This window comes from Theropithecus gelada, chromosome 20 (genome assembly GCF_003255815.1).
Source record: "Theropithecus gelada isolate Dixy chromosome 20, Tgel_1.0, whole genome shotgun sequence".
Classification (NCBI taxonomy): domain Eukaryota; kingdom Metazoa; phylum Chordata; class Mammalia; order Primates; family Cercopithecidae; genus Theropithecus; species Theropithecus gelada.
This window is the reverse complement of record NC_037688.1, coordinates 71,021,753-71,036,187: the sequence shown is the minus strand read 5'-3', so window position 1 is coordinate 71,036,187 and position 14,435 is coordinate 71,021,753. Positions and strand designations below refer to the sequence as shown.

Sequence of the window (14,435 nt, the reverse complement as noted above, 5' to 3'; positions counted from 1 at the left end):
GTACAGTCTTGCTACAATCGATCAAAACTACCAGCTTTATGCACTTAGGTATGAGGTGGGCTGCCAGCAGCCGGGTTTGTCTCCCTCAGGTATTAACAGAATGGAAGTCAACAGCAGGGACTCCAGAGCCTGGCTGCCCAGGGCCACTGCACCTGGCCGTAAATTGTTTTATAATTTTGGGGTAAGCATTCAACCATCCCCTCCTTTAAAGCTTAGTTTTCTTAACATACAAGCTTTCTTCAAGTGGGGCATCCCAGCCATTCAAATGACAAAGCTGGGTGTGGTGCTGTGTGCCTGTAATCCCAGTGCTTTGGGAGGCTGAGGCGGGAGGATCACTTGAGGCCAGGAGTTTGAGACCAGCCTGGACAATATAGTAAGGCCTCATCTGTATAAACAATAAAATAAAAAAATCAGCCAGGCAAGGTGGCACACGCCTGTAGATCCAGCTACTTGGGAGCCTGAGGTGGTGGGATCACTTGAGCCCAGGAGTTCAAGGCTGCAGTGAGCCATAATCACACCACTGCACTCCAGCCTGGGCAACAGAGTCAGACCTTGTCTCAAAAACAGAAAATAAAACCCCACAACAACTGAAAACATATCGTGGCCCTGTCAAGTGGGCCCATGGAAAAATACCAGATGCTGGACCTGCCCTCACGTTCTGCGGCACAAGCCTGGTCTTATAAGGCAGAGTAAAGGTGAATTACTCCCCAGAAAAAGCTGCCAAGGTCCCTCAGGATATCTACCTCCAGGCATATACAGGACATGACATTTGTGAGCATGCTCTCTGCTAACTAAGAAGTCTTGGTGCACTCTCCATGAATGTCCCTAATGGGCATGCTAAAATGCTACCACACTTTGGGAAAGTAGAGGGACACAGAATGTCAACAGTCTACCGCCAGGAAAGCAGTCATGTGAAAGTTTGGTGGGAAGAGGTCCCCATGTCTATGCAACTCTCCTCTAACCCTGAGGGAGTGGCAGGGTACACCGCTAAAAAAGTGTGATTCTTCCCCTGGAACACATCAGAGTCTCTTGGTGGACAGGGGCACCCATCTCCCCTTCATCACCTGGCCCAGGGCTAGGTCAGAGCACCTATATTTTGAAATGTCACACAGAGTCTGATGCAAGTGCTGGCTGGAGGAGCACCTGCTTGGTGGAGCAAGTGGCTCCGAGACGCCTCTGCACAGGAAGGCTATGTCTCCCTCAAGGCCCCACCCCTTCCTCTTCCTCCCGAGGACAGCTCTTGCATTTTTTTCCTTCACGATTTTTATAAATCAGGACATGCTCTTTGTAGACAATTTGCAAGAGATGTAAAAACATACAAGCAGCACCTTCAAATCATTTGCAATCTCACTCCTCTGAAGTCATCAATGTTAACACCTCAACACTTTCCCCTCTGTGAACATCTCCACACAGCATTAGTTTCTATTTTATCACAGTAAATATACAATTTCATGTTCTTTTCACTAAAAATAGCATAAGCAGGTGGACAGTGAAAAAGGTCTTATTACATGTTATCAAACAGCCTTTTTCATTTCCTCTTTTGCAAGCTGTCAGCTCACGCTGTTTGCCCATTTACCTTCTGGCTAAACCAAACACTCGCTTGGGACCAGCTCATGATGAGCATACTTTACTTCTACCATTTCTTTTTAGGAAATGAGAAAAATTCCATTCCAAAGCCATAAAGCTTTGGTTTACCAACCTCCTTACATTAAAAGAGAAGTGGACAGCCTTCTTATGTTCGAGATTTAGAAACGACAAGGGTGAGGGCTGCAGCAAGTATCCAGCCTGGGGCCGGAGAAATGCGCTCATCTGCACGTTTCCCACAGCAGGCAGCCTAAGAACGAAGGTCACTCAGCCCAGACGCCGGTCTCCAGATGATGCCCCGCCCTGCCACCTGTTCCGCCTATGTCTCTCTACACAGATGCATTTCTGCCAGCTGCTGAGAACTTCTTCATTAAAAGGCATGTGCTGGGTGCTAAGATTTTAATATTTTTTCTTTTCTTTTTTTTTTTGAGACGGAGTCTCGCTCTGTCACCCAGGCTGGAGTGCAGTGGCCGGATCTCAGCTCACTGCAAGCTCCGCCTCCCAGGTTTACGCCATTCTCCTGCCTCAGCCTCCCGAGTAGCTGGGACTGCAGGCGCCCGCCACCTCGCCCGGCTAGTTTTTTGTATTTTTTAGTAGAGACGGGGTTTCACCGTGTTAGCCAGGATGGTCTCGATCTCCTGACCTTGTGATCTGCCCGTCTCGGCCTCCCAAAGTGCTGGGATTACAGGCTTGAGCCACCGCGCCCGGCCAAGATTTTAATATTTTTTCAAACTATGCTTGGAATTCAAAAATTATACGTCATTAAACTACATGCTCAACTCCTGTCCCACACAGATGAAACTGTTAGTGTTAATATCCATGATTCCTGGACTATGTGGTAATTTAAACACTTCTTAGAAAGAAAAAGCCTCATCACAACTCAGTCGGCAGTAGAAAGGGTGAGTCACATTCTGTTTTTAGTGCATGACAAGACCCTACTACCACAGAAGTATTCCAGCAAAAATTCTTTGAGATACAAAGCAAAAACCAAGGGAATGATTCAATAGATACGAAGGAAACACTCTCCTAGAGAAACATGACAAGCTGAATCGCAAAAGGGAGGCAGGAAATTAAAACAGCAAACGTCATACATGCGAGCCAGGGAACTCCCTAAATGATGCTACAGACACTTTCCCTGGTGAGAAGATATTGTCAAAGCCATGTGAGTGGGTCCCCAAAAGGACTAAACTTTCTAAAAACCAAAGGGAACCTATAAAAAGGGAGCAAACATCCAGTGTATTAGGCTCTAAAGGACCAAGAGTTAATTTCTTTTTCCACTAAAGCATCTGCATCTACGTTCACTAACTGGAAGTCCGCTCCCCCTTGTTCATGTCCTGCTTGCCGGGGCTTTCGGGGTAGTTGCTGTTAAGAACTGTGCCTGGAATACTGATTAGGCAAGCGTGAAAAAATCAAGCGACAACCCCATGGCAGACGTTCACAGCAGTCTGCATGCACGGGAGAAAGCCCCTTTGCAGGGCTCCTGGAATCCGAGGCAAGGATGTGCCACGGATAAGAAAGCCACCCTATCCTCTGTACGAGAGGGATGAGGAGCTGCTGGGAGGCCAACTGACAGACAAGCATGTGGAAGGCTTGGGGCAGGCAGAGCTCCACAGATTCTCTGCTGCTTTACCCCACACAAACATGGGGCCTTTTTTTCCTGTCAGTCTCTGCGTCCTCCATATGTTCACATAGGCCATGAAAAGCTAAGAATTCTCACAGCCACATTCAAGCTTGGTAAGAGATAGGCTGTGAGAAGAACCACCTTTAAAAGATCCATACCACACATAACATCCTGACACTACAACCCTTTTAGTCTATGCCCCTAAGGACACTTTTTTTTTTGGAGACGGAGCCTTGTTCTGTCTTCCAGGCTGGAGTGCAGTGGTGTGATCTTGGCTCACTGCAACCTCTGCATCCCAGGTTCAAGAGATTCTCGTGCCTCAGCCTCAGAGTAGCTGGGATTATAAACATATGTCACCATGCCTGGCTAATTTTTGTATTTTTTGTAGTGACGGGTTTCACCATGTTGGCCAGGCTGGTCTCAACTTCTTGAGCTCAAGCAATCTGCCTGCCTCAACCTCCCAAAGTGCTGGCATTACAGGCGTGAGCCACCGCGCCTGGTTCCCAAGGGAACATTTTTTGAACATAATGAATGATTTACATCTTAAACCCATTTCAATTTCAGACCTCCACAAAAGAATCCCAACTGCCCACTAGTGAAAAAAATTCGGCATTACCTGTTGCAGGGAAAAAACAAGACAGTAGGAAGACGATCAACCATAAATTCCCAAGGAAGGTCATTCTGAGACACGTCAATCCTGGCAAAGGGGAAGAAGAGAAATGGCAGAAGATCAGCCCAAGAAACGCCAACTTGAAAGAACCTTCTCAGATAACTTCAAGAACCTGGTGCATTTTTTACACCCCACATTGGGGTAGCCCCTTCTCGATGAGTATACTACCAGGTGTGAGCTGGGCGCTGGTACTCCCAAGACATGCAACATTCCGCTATGTGGACGCTTCCCACTGAGTGGCAATGCAATGTCCTGAAAGTAAAAATGAACTTGCAGAAAATGCCACACTGACACCTAGGGAGTCGTTCACTCCTCACCTGACAGGAGCTAGCCAAGTATTTTAATCCCTGAATAGCTCTGGGAAAAGAAAGGAAATAATTGAGCAAAATACATCAAGCCTCTCTGAAGATGGAAAATTATACCCTCTTTATGTTGTAAATCTGGATAGAGGCCAAAAACAGCCTATTTTCTTAGCAGATTTGACATTAATTTTCTAACACAGAAAGTGACATGTGTACTAACTCACCCAGCCTGTGCTCAATCACAGTGGGAGCTAACTGCAACTGCTCTAGAGGCCTGCCCTGGGCAGCTGGCACAGAGCTGGGCACACAGCTGGGCGCCCACACTCAGGCCAAGCAGACATGGGGCCACAACAGCACCCGTGATGGAAGGGGCTGCATCCTCCTTGCGGAGGGGCTACTCAGCTACTATTCATAAACAGTGCACACAAAAGATGAACATGTTTTCAATCATTACTTTGACAGAAGGTTTTAGAAAGCATAACTGGGGGAAGTGAGGGTGGGGTAAGTGCCATGTATTTGTCCAAAACGATGAAATTTCCTTTTTCAAAAATGGCACAACCAGGCTGGGCACAGTGGCTCATGCCTGTAAACCCAGCACTTTGGGGGGCCGAGGTGGGTGGATTGTTTGAGCCCAGGAGTTGGACACCAGCCTGGGCAACATGGCGAAACCCTGTCTCTACAAAACATTGGCCGGGTATCCTGGCACATGCCTGTAGTTCAGCTACTTGGGAAGGTGGGAGAATCACCTGAACCTGGGAGGTTGGGGCTGCAGTGAGCTGTGATTGCACCACTGCACTCTGGCCTAGGCAACAGAGTGAGACCCTGTCTCAAAAAAACAACAACAAAAGGCATAACCAAATGAAAACCATTTACCAAAAGTTTACTAACAAAACAGCACACTCCTGCCTCACCTGTGCCAGCCTACCTAAAACATTAGTGTTCCTTTCTAAACAAGTGGTATAGAACACTATATTCCATAATTAAATGCTTTTTCTCACCTGATTTTTACTTCGAAGAAAGCACAAACTATAAAATTAAAACATTGTAAAAATCCACTCAGAATTCCACTGGGCTAATCAGGCCCCCCTTTCTTATGCAGGCTTGGTCTATATGCTTGCTTTTTAAAATTTTTTCTGAGACAGAGTCTTGCTCTGTCGCCCAGGCTGGAATACAGTGGTGTGATCTTGGCTCACTGCAGCCTCCGCCTGGTGGATTCAAGTGATTCTCCTGCCTCAGCCTTCTGAGTAGCTGGGACTACAGGCACGTGCTGCCACACCTGGCTAATTTTTGTATTTTTAGTAGAGACAGGATTTCACTATGTTGGCCAGGCTGGTCTCAAACTCCTGGCCTCATGTGATCCGCCCACCTCGGCCTCCCAACGTGCTGGGATTAGAGGCATAAGCCACCGTGCCCGGCCTATATGCTTACATTTTTTTTTTTTTTGAGACGGAGTCTCGCTCTGTGCCCCAGGCTGGAGTGCAGTGGCGCAATTTTGGCTCACTGAAAGCTCCGCCTCCCAGGTTCACGCCATTCTCCTGCCTCAGCCTCCTGAGTAGCTGGACTACAGGTGCCCGCCACCGCGCCCGGCTAATTTTTTGTATTTTTAGTAGAGACGGGGTTTCACCGTGTTAGCCAGGATGGTCTCGATCTCCTGACCTTGTGATCCGCCCGCCTCGGCCTCCCAAAGTGCTGGGATTACAGGCGTGAGCCACCGCGCCCGGCATTCTTACATATTTTTAAGAATAGTTGTCATATATTGCATACTCTGTTCTTTTCCATTAATTGTGTGTATGAAAAGCATTGTTAAAGGATAAAAACTCCATTAAATGCCCAGCCATAATTTACTTAAACATTCATCTCCTGGTGGATATAAACAATGCTATAATGATGAGCTCATGCTTCTTTGGAATTCCTATTCCATTACTTCTCCAAAGTAAAATTAACTGGGTCAAAAATGTGTTAACTGTTTTTGTTGATTTCTTGCAAATGTTGCCAAATGCTTTCCAAAAGAGTTATGGCAATGTACTCATTCCATTAGATACATTTGACTGCAGTTTCCATTTTATTTTATCAACACAAGATTCTGTCACTTAAAACCACTGATTACTTTAATATGTTAAATGACACTTTGTTACTGTTTTAATTTACATTTATTAGATTATAATTTCCCCACATGTTTACTTACTCTCTCCTCTTAAAAGAAAAACCTGTTCACGTCCTTTGTTCACAATGGAATCTGTCTCAGCCGTTTCCTAAACCATTTTAATTTCGGGGGAGGCTGGAGTATGAATGCCTGATTCAATCCTGGCCCCTCATTTGCAGGTTGAAACTCTGGGCAACTTGTCTAATCTTTCCAAGCCTCAGTTTCCTCCTCAATACAAATAGCATTTTCTTTTTTTAACCAGAGTGCCTTCACTAAGCGTCACGAGGACTCAGTCAGGTAATATGTATATCGAAAACTCTAACTCTCCCAGCATAGTAACTTCTCAGATCTGGCTCTGATTATTACTCACAGTGCATGTAACAGGTGACACAGAGACACTGCAAAATTTTTTAATGGTCCCCCTTTTCGTCTGCTTTCCCTGTTTTCTTTCACTGCACGTATTTCTAGTGGAATCTGACCATTTTTCTTTCTTTATTTTTCCAACTGCTTCCATTTTCGAAACTTTCCACCACTCAGAGAAACCAGCAAATCCTATTTTTTGTTTTGATTTTTCATATTTAACTCTTATCTATCTGTAGGGATTTGGGGGAGGCGGGGGGTTAAATTTGAACAGTTTTCCCCACCCAAAACTGCTTACTACCCCATCTAAAAACTCTGTATTTGAGCCTTCTTTTTCCAAAAAATATTTTTTAAATTTTTACTTTTTCAAAAGCCCACATACAGTACCCATGGAATCACAATACTAGAATGTGGATATCTACCGACCTTTCCTTTTAATTTCACAAATGAGGTAAACCAGGGCTAGTGGAGAGATCTGCTTGGGATCCCAGGACCCACTGGCATTGCCTGTGGCAACTGTTCCATGGAATTCCAAGGGGCCATCCTGGCAACCAGGTCAGTGCTCTCCCCACAGAACTGCACTCAGCCACCTACGAATCTAGTCAGGGCTAAACATCAACATCATGGAAGGAACACTCTGAATTCATGAGGAAAAGTCCGGTTTCAAAGAGGCTTTGCTCATGGCTTCAACCTGACAATTAAATCCAGCCAAGTCCTACCAAAGGTTAATGGAAAATGGGCAGACCCTCGCACATCATATGGCTAAGCTGCAAAGAAGAGTAAAAATGGGCATACAGCCCAAAGCACTGCAGAAAAGGCCTGCTTACCTTGCCACAGTGAATGTGTCCATGGGCAGGTTCCGAGCTAGCTGGATGAAGACGTGATTGAGGGATGGACAGAAGCCACACCACGGAGCGTAATAGAGCAGGAGAACATCCTGTGGGAAGGGGAAGACAGCTGTTACTTGCACCAGGAAATGGGCTCTTCTTCATTTCTTTCCTTATTGCTTAGAATCCAGCAAGCACTCGATAAATGCTACCTATGCAAATATTACAGTGAAAATTTTCATCTTTAGGTCTTTCCAATTCTGTGCTTTCTGAAGCACTTTTTTGAAATTTAAAAACCACATGTAATTCATTCACGGTCCACAATCGGACCATCACGTGGTTACTCTTCTGTACATCAAAAACAGCTGCTCACCCCAACAACTGCAGTCTGGAAATTATTTTAAGAGGGACAGATGGCTTAACTTTTGCCTCTCATGACTCCATACCTGTTTCTGAAGGACTACTTCCCAAAAGGTATCAGTTGTCACTTCAGTGATTAAATGCTGAGACGGGAACTGGGCAGAGTCACTTCCAATGAGATGCCTTTTCAAGGGACTATAGAGAACGCTGAAGTTTTGAATAAAAGACTCTAAAAATAAAGAGAAAATGAGATCAACTCTTCTCTAGATACAAGAAGAATAGCTGGCCTACTTTTAAACTCCACATTTTAAAAACTCGAATGACTTCACAGGCTCACATTTTTAACATTTCACCTATCAGCAAAACCCCAAACAAAGCTGCCCGGGTGGCATCAGGTTTAGCTCTGGTAGTATTAACTCAGCAGACAGTAATGCAGATATCAAAACATTATGCAGTGTTAGATGCTCTAATATTCATAGATCATTCTTTTTTTAAAAGGACTGGTCCACAAATAGACACCAAGTGAGACTGTATAAATCGTCAAGAAGCCACAATCTTTTCAAGAAATTTCACCCTATAATACTAAAACCTTTAGGCTTAACTACAAAAGTAGCAATTGCACAAGCTACAGTAATGTGGAATGTGTTTAAATGTTCATTAGTTTGGGGACAAGGAGCTATAGTTTTTTGTTTCCTTTATTAAGGTTAAGTTTCTTTTTTTAAAGGTTAAGAAAAAATTATATGTAGTGGAAAAATACATAAAACCCATAATAATAAAAAACCTGGCTTGAACCAACAGTTTTACCACAAATTCTGCCATCTTCAGAGTCCTTTGCTTCATCTGAAACAACAGTAATTTGAATTTCACTTTCTTTTTTTTTTTTAACAGACAGGGTCTCACTGTGTCACCCAGGCTGGAGTGCAGTGCTGCAATCACAGCTCACTGTAGCCTTGAACTCCTGGGCTCAAGTGATCCTCCTACCTCGGTCTCCAGAGTAGCTGGGACTACAGGCTTACACTATTGCACTCAGCTAAAGTTTCAGTTCTTTTTCTTTCTTCTAACTCCCTCCATTTTGAGGTGCAAGGGGCAATGCAGTGTGCAGAATGGAGGAGGAAGTGAAGAATGTCATGTGAATACGAAAGAGAATTCACGATCAGCATCTGAATAACACTTAGCTGGCTATGTTTTTGAAACATGAAACCAAGAATTATTTCCTACTCTGAATAAAGCCTAAATTCTGAAACTGCCCTAGAGACAGCTGACTTATGAATTAACTCTCTAAACCAACAATGACACACAGTAGGTGTTTTTTACAAGCTCCCTAAAAATTCTGTCACCAACTACAGGACAAAGAACAGCTAGGCTAAACATTTCAGAGAAGATACAGAAGATGGAAAGAAATCTAAAGAAGGCTTCTTTCAATTACCCTTAAATTCAAAGTGAACACATTATGAGGTCATTAAACACTTGAGCATTACTGAATGGAATTCAGGAAAATCTAATACAGACTACCTCAAAAATACATGCTTGTGGGAGCACTGACCCCATTTCTCTGGAGTCTGTTTCCCATTTTTTAAAAAGTGCTTGTTTCATTTTAAGAAAGCTCAACACATCAAAATGACTTTAGAAAACATGAACTGGGAGTAATCTGTAATATCAACAGATTATCCCCTCCAAAAAGTGACTGGTCACAAGGTTCTTTTAAACACTGAAGAACTCTTGGATTTATAATATGCAATTGATATAGAAAAATCAGTACTTACATAAAGCCTTTTCACAAATGTGTCTAATGTAAGAAACGAGCTTCACCAGGATTTGAAAGAGCATGGCTAAAAGGACTCATATGTAGAAGCTCTGAGTCTACAGTTGATTTCATACTTTGTAAAACTTGAAATGAAAGGTTTCCTTCCCTACCAAATTCCTCCTTTCTCCATTCGGCATACACTGACCCTCCCTCAGGTTTCCAATGAGGCTGAACTAACGTGGCTTTTGAATTCTCACTTCATTGTGTGTAGTCAGGGGCGTCAGCAGAGCCCTGGGGAACAGGCCAGTGTGGGTCAGCCCAATGTTGCTGCCAAGCCCCGGGGGCAAGCCCTGGATGCTTTCTCATCATGGAGTCTTACTCCTCAAAAAGTGGGGTTTGCTGGTTTGCAACTGACACTTATTTATTTGCACTTTACACTTGTTACAATCTAGGTACCCCAGGTCCCAACAATATTACCCAGTACATTATGAAACAGCAGCAGAACAAATTAGGTCTGGTGGCCTTGATCCTTAGACATTTAAGCCTGTGAGACAAAAAGGGAGGCAAGATGGCTCTACTTCCTTCTTCACTGCTTCTCTTTAAGCTCCTTTAGAACAAAGCTGCTGTCAAGGCTCCCTTTCATCAGCCCCTAGGACATCCTACCGGAATGGCTCTCCACCTCCCTGCCGGTTCTACTCCCCAAGTCCTCACTGCCTGCAGCTGGTTCTACCTTAGACATGTGACAGAAATCGCCAATTTAGAAAGTGGGACTCTTACCCCCACCATGGGCTAAATGACAAACTTATCCAAAATTTAGAGTGAGGAAGTTTCTGCTCCATTTAACAGACAAAATTACCTTCTTTGAAAATTACGACTGATGGTGGTCTAAAGACTTAAAATGAGCTACGAAGCTGACATTACCCCACAACTAAATGTAATGAGAGCCATCAATAAAATGTACCAATATGAAATCAAGCAAAATGTACAATGCTTGGGGAAATAAACTGCCTACAGTACCCAGGGTGAGCTTCATCAGCGCTTGCTTTGGATCCAAGATGTAGTGAGACTCTTCTTTCACGTCAACAATTGCCGCAAATTCTTTCACCTGAGTGGAGCTCGGAGCACCCAGTCTCTCTGCGTATAACCAAAACAAATTTGAATCCAAAAGGTAGATGTTGAGAGTCTTGTTGGTTCTGCAGCTCAGGCCTGTGAAGTTTGTGCTAGTCATGTTCACTCCTGGAAAGAGATACCTGTTCTCCTCAATGTGAGGAATGGAGCTTGGGGCATCGACCTCACATTTCTTCTCAAGGGAAGAAAATGCAACGGTAGGGGCTTCAAAGACACCTTGTTCAGAATCGATGAAGCCTGCCACACCCCTGCTTATGGTCCTGCAACATGCAGTGTAGTAGCTGAAGGGGCTATAGGAAGTTAAAAAATTGCTGCATTCTATGCTGTCTGATGCCACGTGATAAAAGGTCTGCTCCTTGAGGTAGAAAGAATCCAGAGCTGCTGCCATTTCAAAAAAGCTGCACTGTGGCATGCTGACCGAGCTCGGCTTCACACCCCCGGCAGTCTGGTTGACACAGAGTTCACAGACGTTGTGGGTCCTGGAGAAGGAGTGCCACTGGGGCAGCACCACAGTGTTGCAGCAGGGGGATGCTGTGATCAGCGGCGGGTCTGGCAGCTGTGCCGGGGCTTCCAGGGCCAGGGACTCCAGCATTGGAGCGTCCACCCGCCGCAGGTGCTGAAGGAGACGCTCCACCACCTGGTCCCCATGACAGTTGTTGTACTCCAAGGCCACTTCGGTGATCTGAAATACAGGGCAGAGTTGGTGAGGGGCCTGGGGATGACTGAGGGACTAGTAACCCCTTAGCCACGTTTCACTTTCTGCAATTTCAGTTATCCATGGTCACCTCTGGTTCAAAAATATTAAATGGAAAATTCCAGAAATAAACAAGTCGTAAGTTTTAAACTACACGTCGCTCTGAGTACTGTGATGAAATTTTTGTCATTACAAAAATTGCGAGCCATCCCTTTGTCTAGTGTGTCAGTGCTGTGGATGCTACTAGCCTGTTACTTAGTAGCCAACTCAGTTATTAGATCAACTGTCTCAGTATCACAGTGCTTGTCTTCAAGTAACCCTTTATTTATTACAAAGGCCCCAAAGTGCAAGGGTAGTGATGCTGGCAATTCAGATATGCCAAAGAGAAGCCAAAAATGCTTCCTTTAAGTGAAATGGCAAAAGTCTCAATAAGAAAAAAAAAACAAACGGTAAGGTTGCTAAGATCTTCGGTAAGAACGAATCTTCTACCCATGAAATTGTGAAGAAAAATGAAATTTGTGTGTAATATATACAGGGTTCAGTATCATCTGTGGTTTCAGGCATTCATTGGGGGTCTTGGAACATATCACCAAGAATCCGCAGGGGGGTAGATGAGACTGCAGGGGGAGATGGTTACTGTATTTTTAAAAATACAACCCCAGGCATGGCACTCCTGGGCCAAATTATATGCTGCCCATGAGATAAAACCTCCATACAATCTGGCCCGTTTGGCTTTCCAGTCTCACCCTACCCTCTTCAGAACAGACCAGGCCCTCCCGCAATGCCACGCTGTTACAGAGGCCTGGCTGGGGACACCGCCTCCTCCATCTGTTCCTAAGGCCCAGCACCAGGGCAGCTGCTTCAGGGAAGCTAGCCCTACTCTCACTCCAGGAAGAGCTAGTTTCTGCACCTCCAATGTCCCTGAGGCCCCTTCTATAGTCTCACAAGCTTCTGCTGAGACAGACCTCTTCCCCACAAGCTTATGGAACCTCACGGGCAGAAGCCACATTGGATTTATCCTGCCATCCCCGGGGTCCAGTACATGGCCAGGCACATAACAAATGCTCAGTAAACCCTTGATGAATGAGTGGCAGCTCAGGGTAATGCACACAATCCCCTTTCTTGGTAAGATTTGCCACTTTACCGTCAGACCAGTATTGGCAATTTGGATTTACATTTTATTCTAAGGTTCTTCCATTTCCAAAAAGAATATTTCATTACCCACCTCCCATTCTGGTTTCCTGAGAAAGACAAGTAAGTTACAATCCAAAGGCATTTACTCTCTAAAACAGAAGTGTGTCAACTTGAATCAAATCTCACCACAGTTAGTTACGGGGTGCTGTCACTCAGGATTTTGTTTCGCTGTGTGTGTGTAAAACAATTTAATGAGTGTAATTTCCAATTAAAAAAAACAAGTTTTATAAAAATAAAAATGTTTTATAACATGTAATATTTGTAGTTAATTCAAAACATACATATTTGTACAGAAGAATAAATTGTTCCAATAGTTCTTGGCATAAAAAAAGTCACTTTATAACCCACCAGAAAACTACTGGGTAAAGAAAAGAAGTCACTTTAGATGATAGGCCAGTGCTTGAAATTTTATTTCCCCTGCACAAAAACATCTCAGTGGTTTTTGGATGAGGCTCTGACAGCATGCAGCACTAACAAGGTCAAGCCTATATAATCCATGAAGAGCCCAGATGCTCTCTGGCCCCATCCTGGTACTGCTTTATATTCAAAGACGCAGTAATAGACAACTACTCCCACCCACTCCCCCCAAAACCTCTATAAGACTTCAAGATTTACTGTAATCTTTTACAGAAGTCCAAGTAGGAGATCATTAATTATATTGTAGAGAAGAAAATTCCTTGAAAAGTCTTTCTTCATTTCTTTTCTCTTCAGTATCTCATAAACAAAGCAGCCACATAAAGAATATTTTTAATTGAAGAAAGTATTCGGTCTACAGCAATGCTTTTTTTTTCTTTTTTTGAGATGCAGTTTCACTCTTGTCGCCCAAGCCGGAGTGCAATGGCATGATCTCAGCTCACTGCAACCTCCGCCTTCTGGGTTCAAGCAATTCTCCTGCCTTAGCCTCCCAAGTAGCTGGGATTACAGGCGTGCATCGCCACGCCCAGCTAATTCTTTCTATTTTTATTTCGCCTGGCTAATTTTTTTGTACTTTTAGGAGAGACGGGATTTCACCATGTTGGCCAGGCTGGTCTTGAACTCCTCATCTCAGGTGATCCACCTGCCTCGGCCTCCCAGGGCTTGTAATCCTGCTGGGATTATAAGCGTGAGCCACCACACCCAACCAGTAATGCTTTTTTTGAGACGGAGTTTTGCTCTTGTTGCACAGGCTACAGGGCAGTGGCACGATCTTGACTCACTGCGACCGCTGCCTCCCAGATTCAAGCGAGTCTCCTGCCTCAGCCTCCCAAGTAGCTGAGACTATAGGCGCACACCACCATGTCTGGCTAATTTTTGTATTTTCAGTAGAGACGAGAGTTCACTATGCTGGCCAGGCTTGTCTTGAACTCCTGGTATCAGGTGATGTGATCTGCCCGCCTCAGCCTTCCAAAGTGCTGGGATTACAGGCGTGAGCCACCGTGCCTGGCCAGCAATGCTCCTAAAGAGTTAGGCGTTATCATTTTTCTCCTATGAAGGGGTATTTATGTTTCTATTCCTTTTTACATAACAGGCAGTTTTGAAAACACAACTCAAGTTACGTCACATTATGTGTATCACTTGATATCATTTAATTTCATGTGAATAATTAAGGAAATCTTGGCAAATAACTTTAACTGTTCGCAGAGTAGATGGTTCCTTCTATTTTCTTTAATCAGGGAAATCTGTGAGTCTGAACATGCTAACCGCGCCTTTACTTACAAGATTCAGACGATGTGAATGCCTCAAATAAATGCTTTTAAAATAGAAAACAAGCCACGAAGACTCTTTGCTGGCTGAGGTAAGCATTTCCTTTGATTAACGAGTTGTGTAAT

General features: G+C 44.3%; 1 protein-coding gene across 5 annotated transcripts in view; it reads right to left on the bottom strand.

Moving 5' to 3' along the window:
* Positions 1-14,435, bottom strand: part of TXNDC11 (thioredoxin domain containing 11) — a 65,308-nt gene that overhangs the window by 1,534 nt on the left and 49,339 nt on the right. For all 5 annotated transcript variants that reach the window (XM_025369527.1, XM_025369528.1, XM_025369530.1 and 2 more), the window contains 4 exons: positions 10,629-11,421; positions 7,954-8,096; positions 7,508-7,617; positions 3,822-3,902 (listed from right to left, as the gene is read on the bottom strand). In XM_025369527.1, coding sequence (XP_025225312.1) covers positions 3,822-3,902; positions 7,508-7,617; positions 7,954-8,096; positions 10,629-11,421 — 1,127 coding nt within the window. The remainder of the gene's footprint in view (positions 1-3,821; positions 3,903-7,507; positions 7,618-7,953; positions 8,097-10,628; positions 11,422-14,435) is intronic.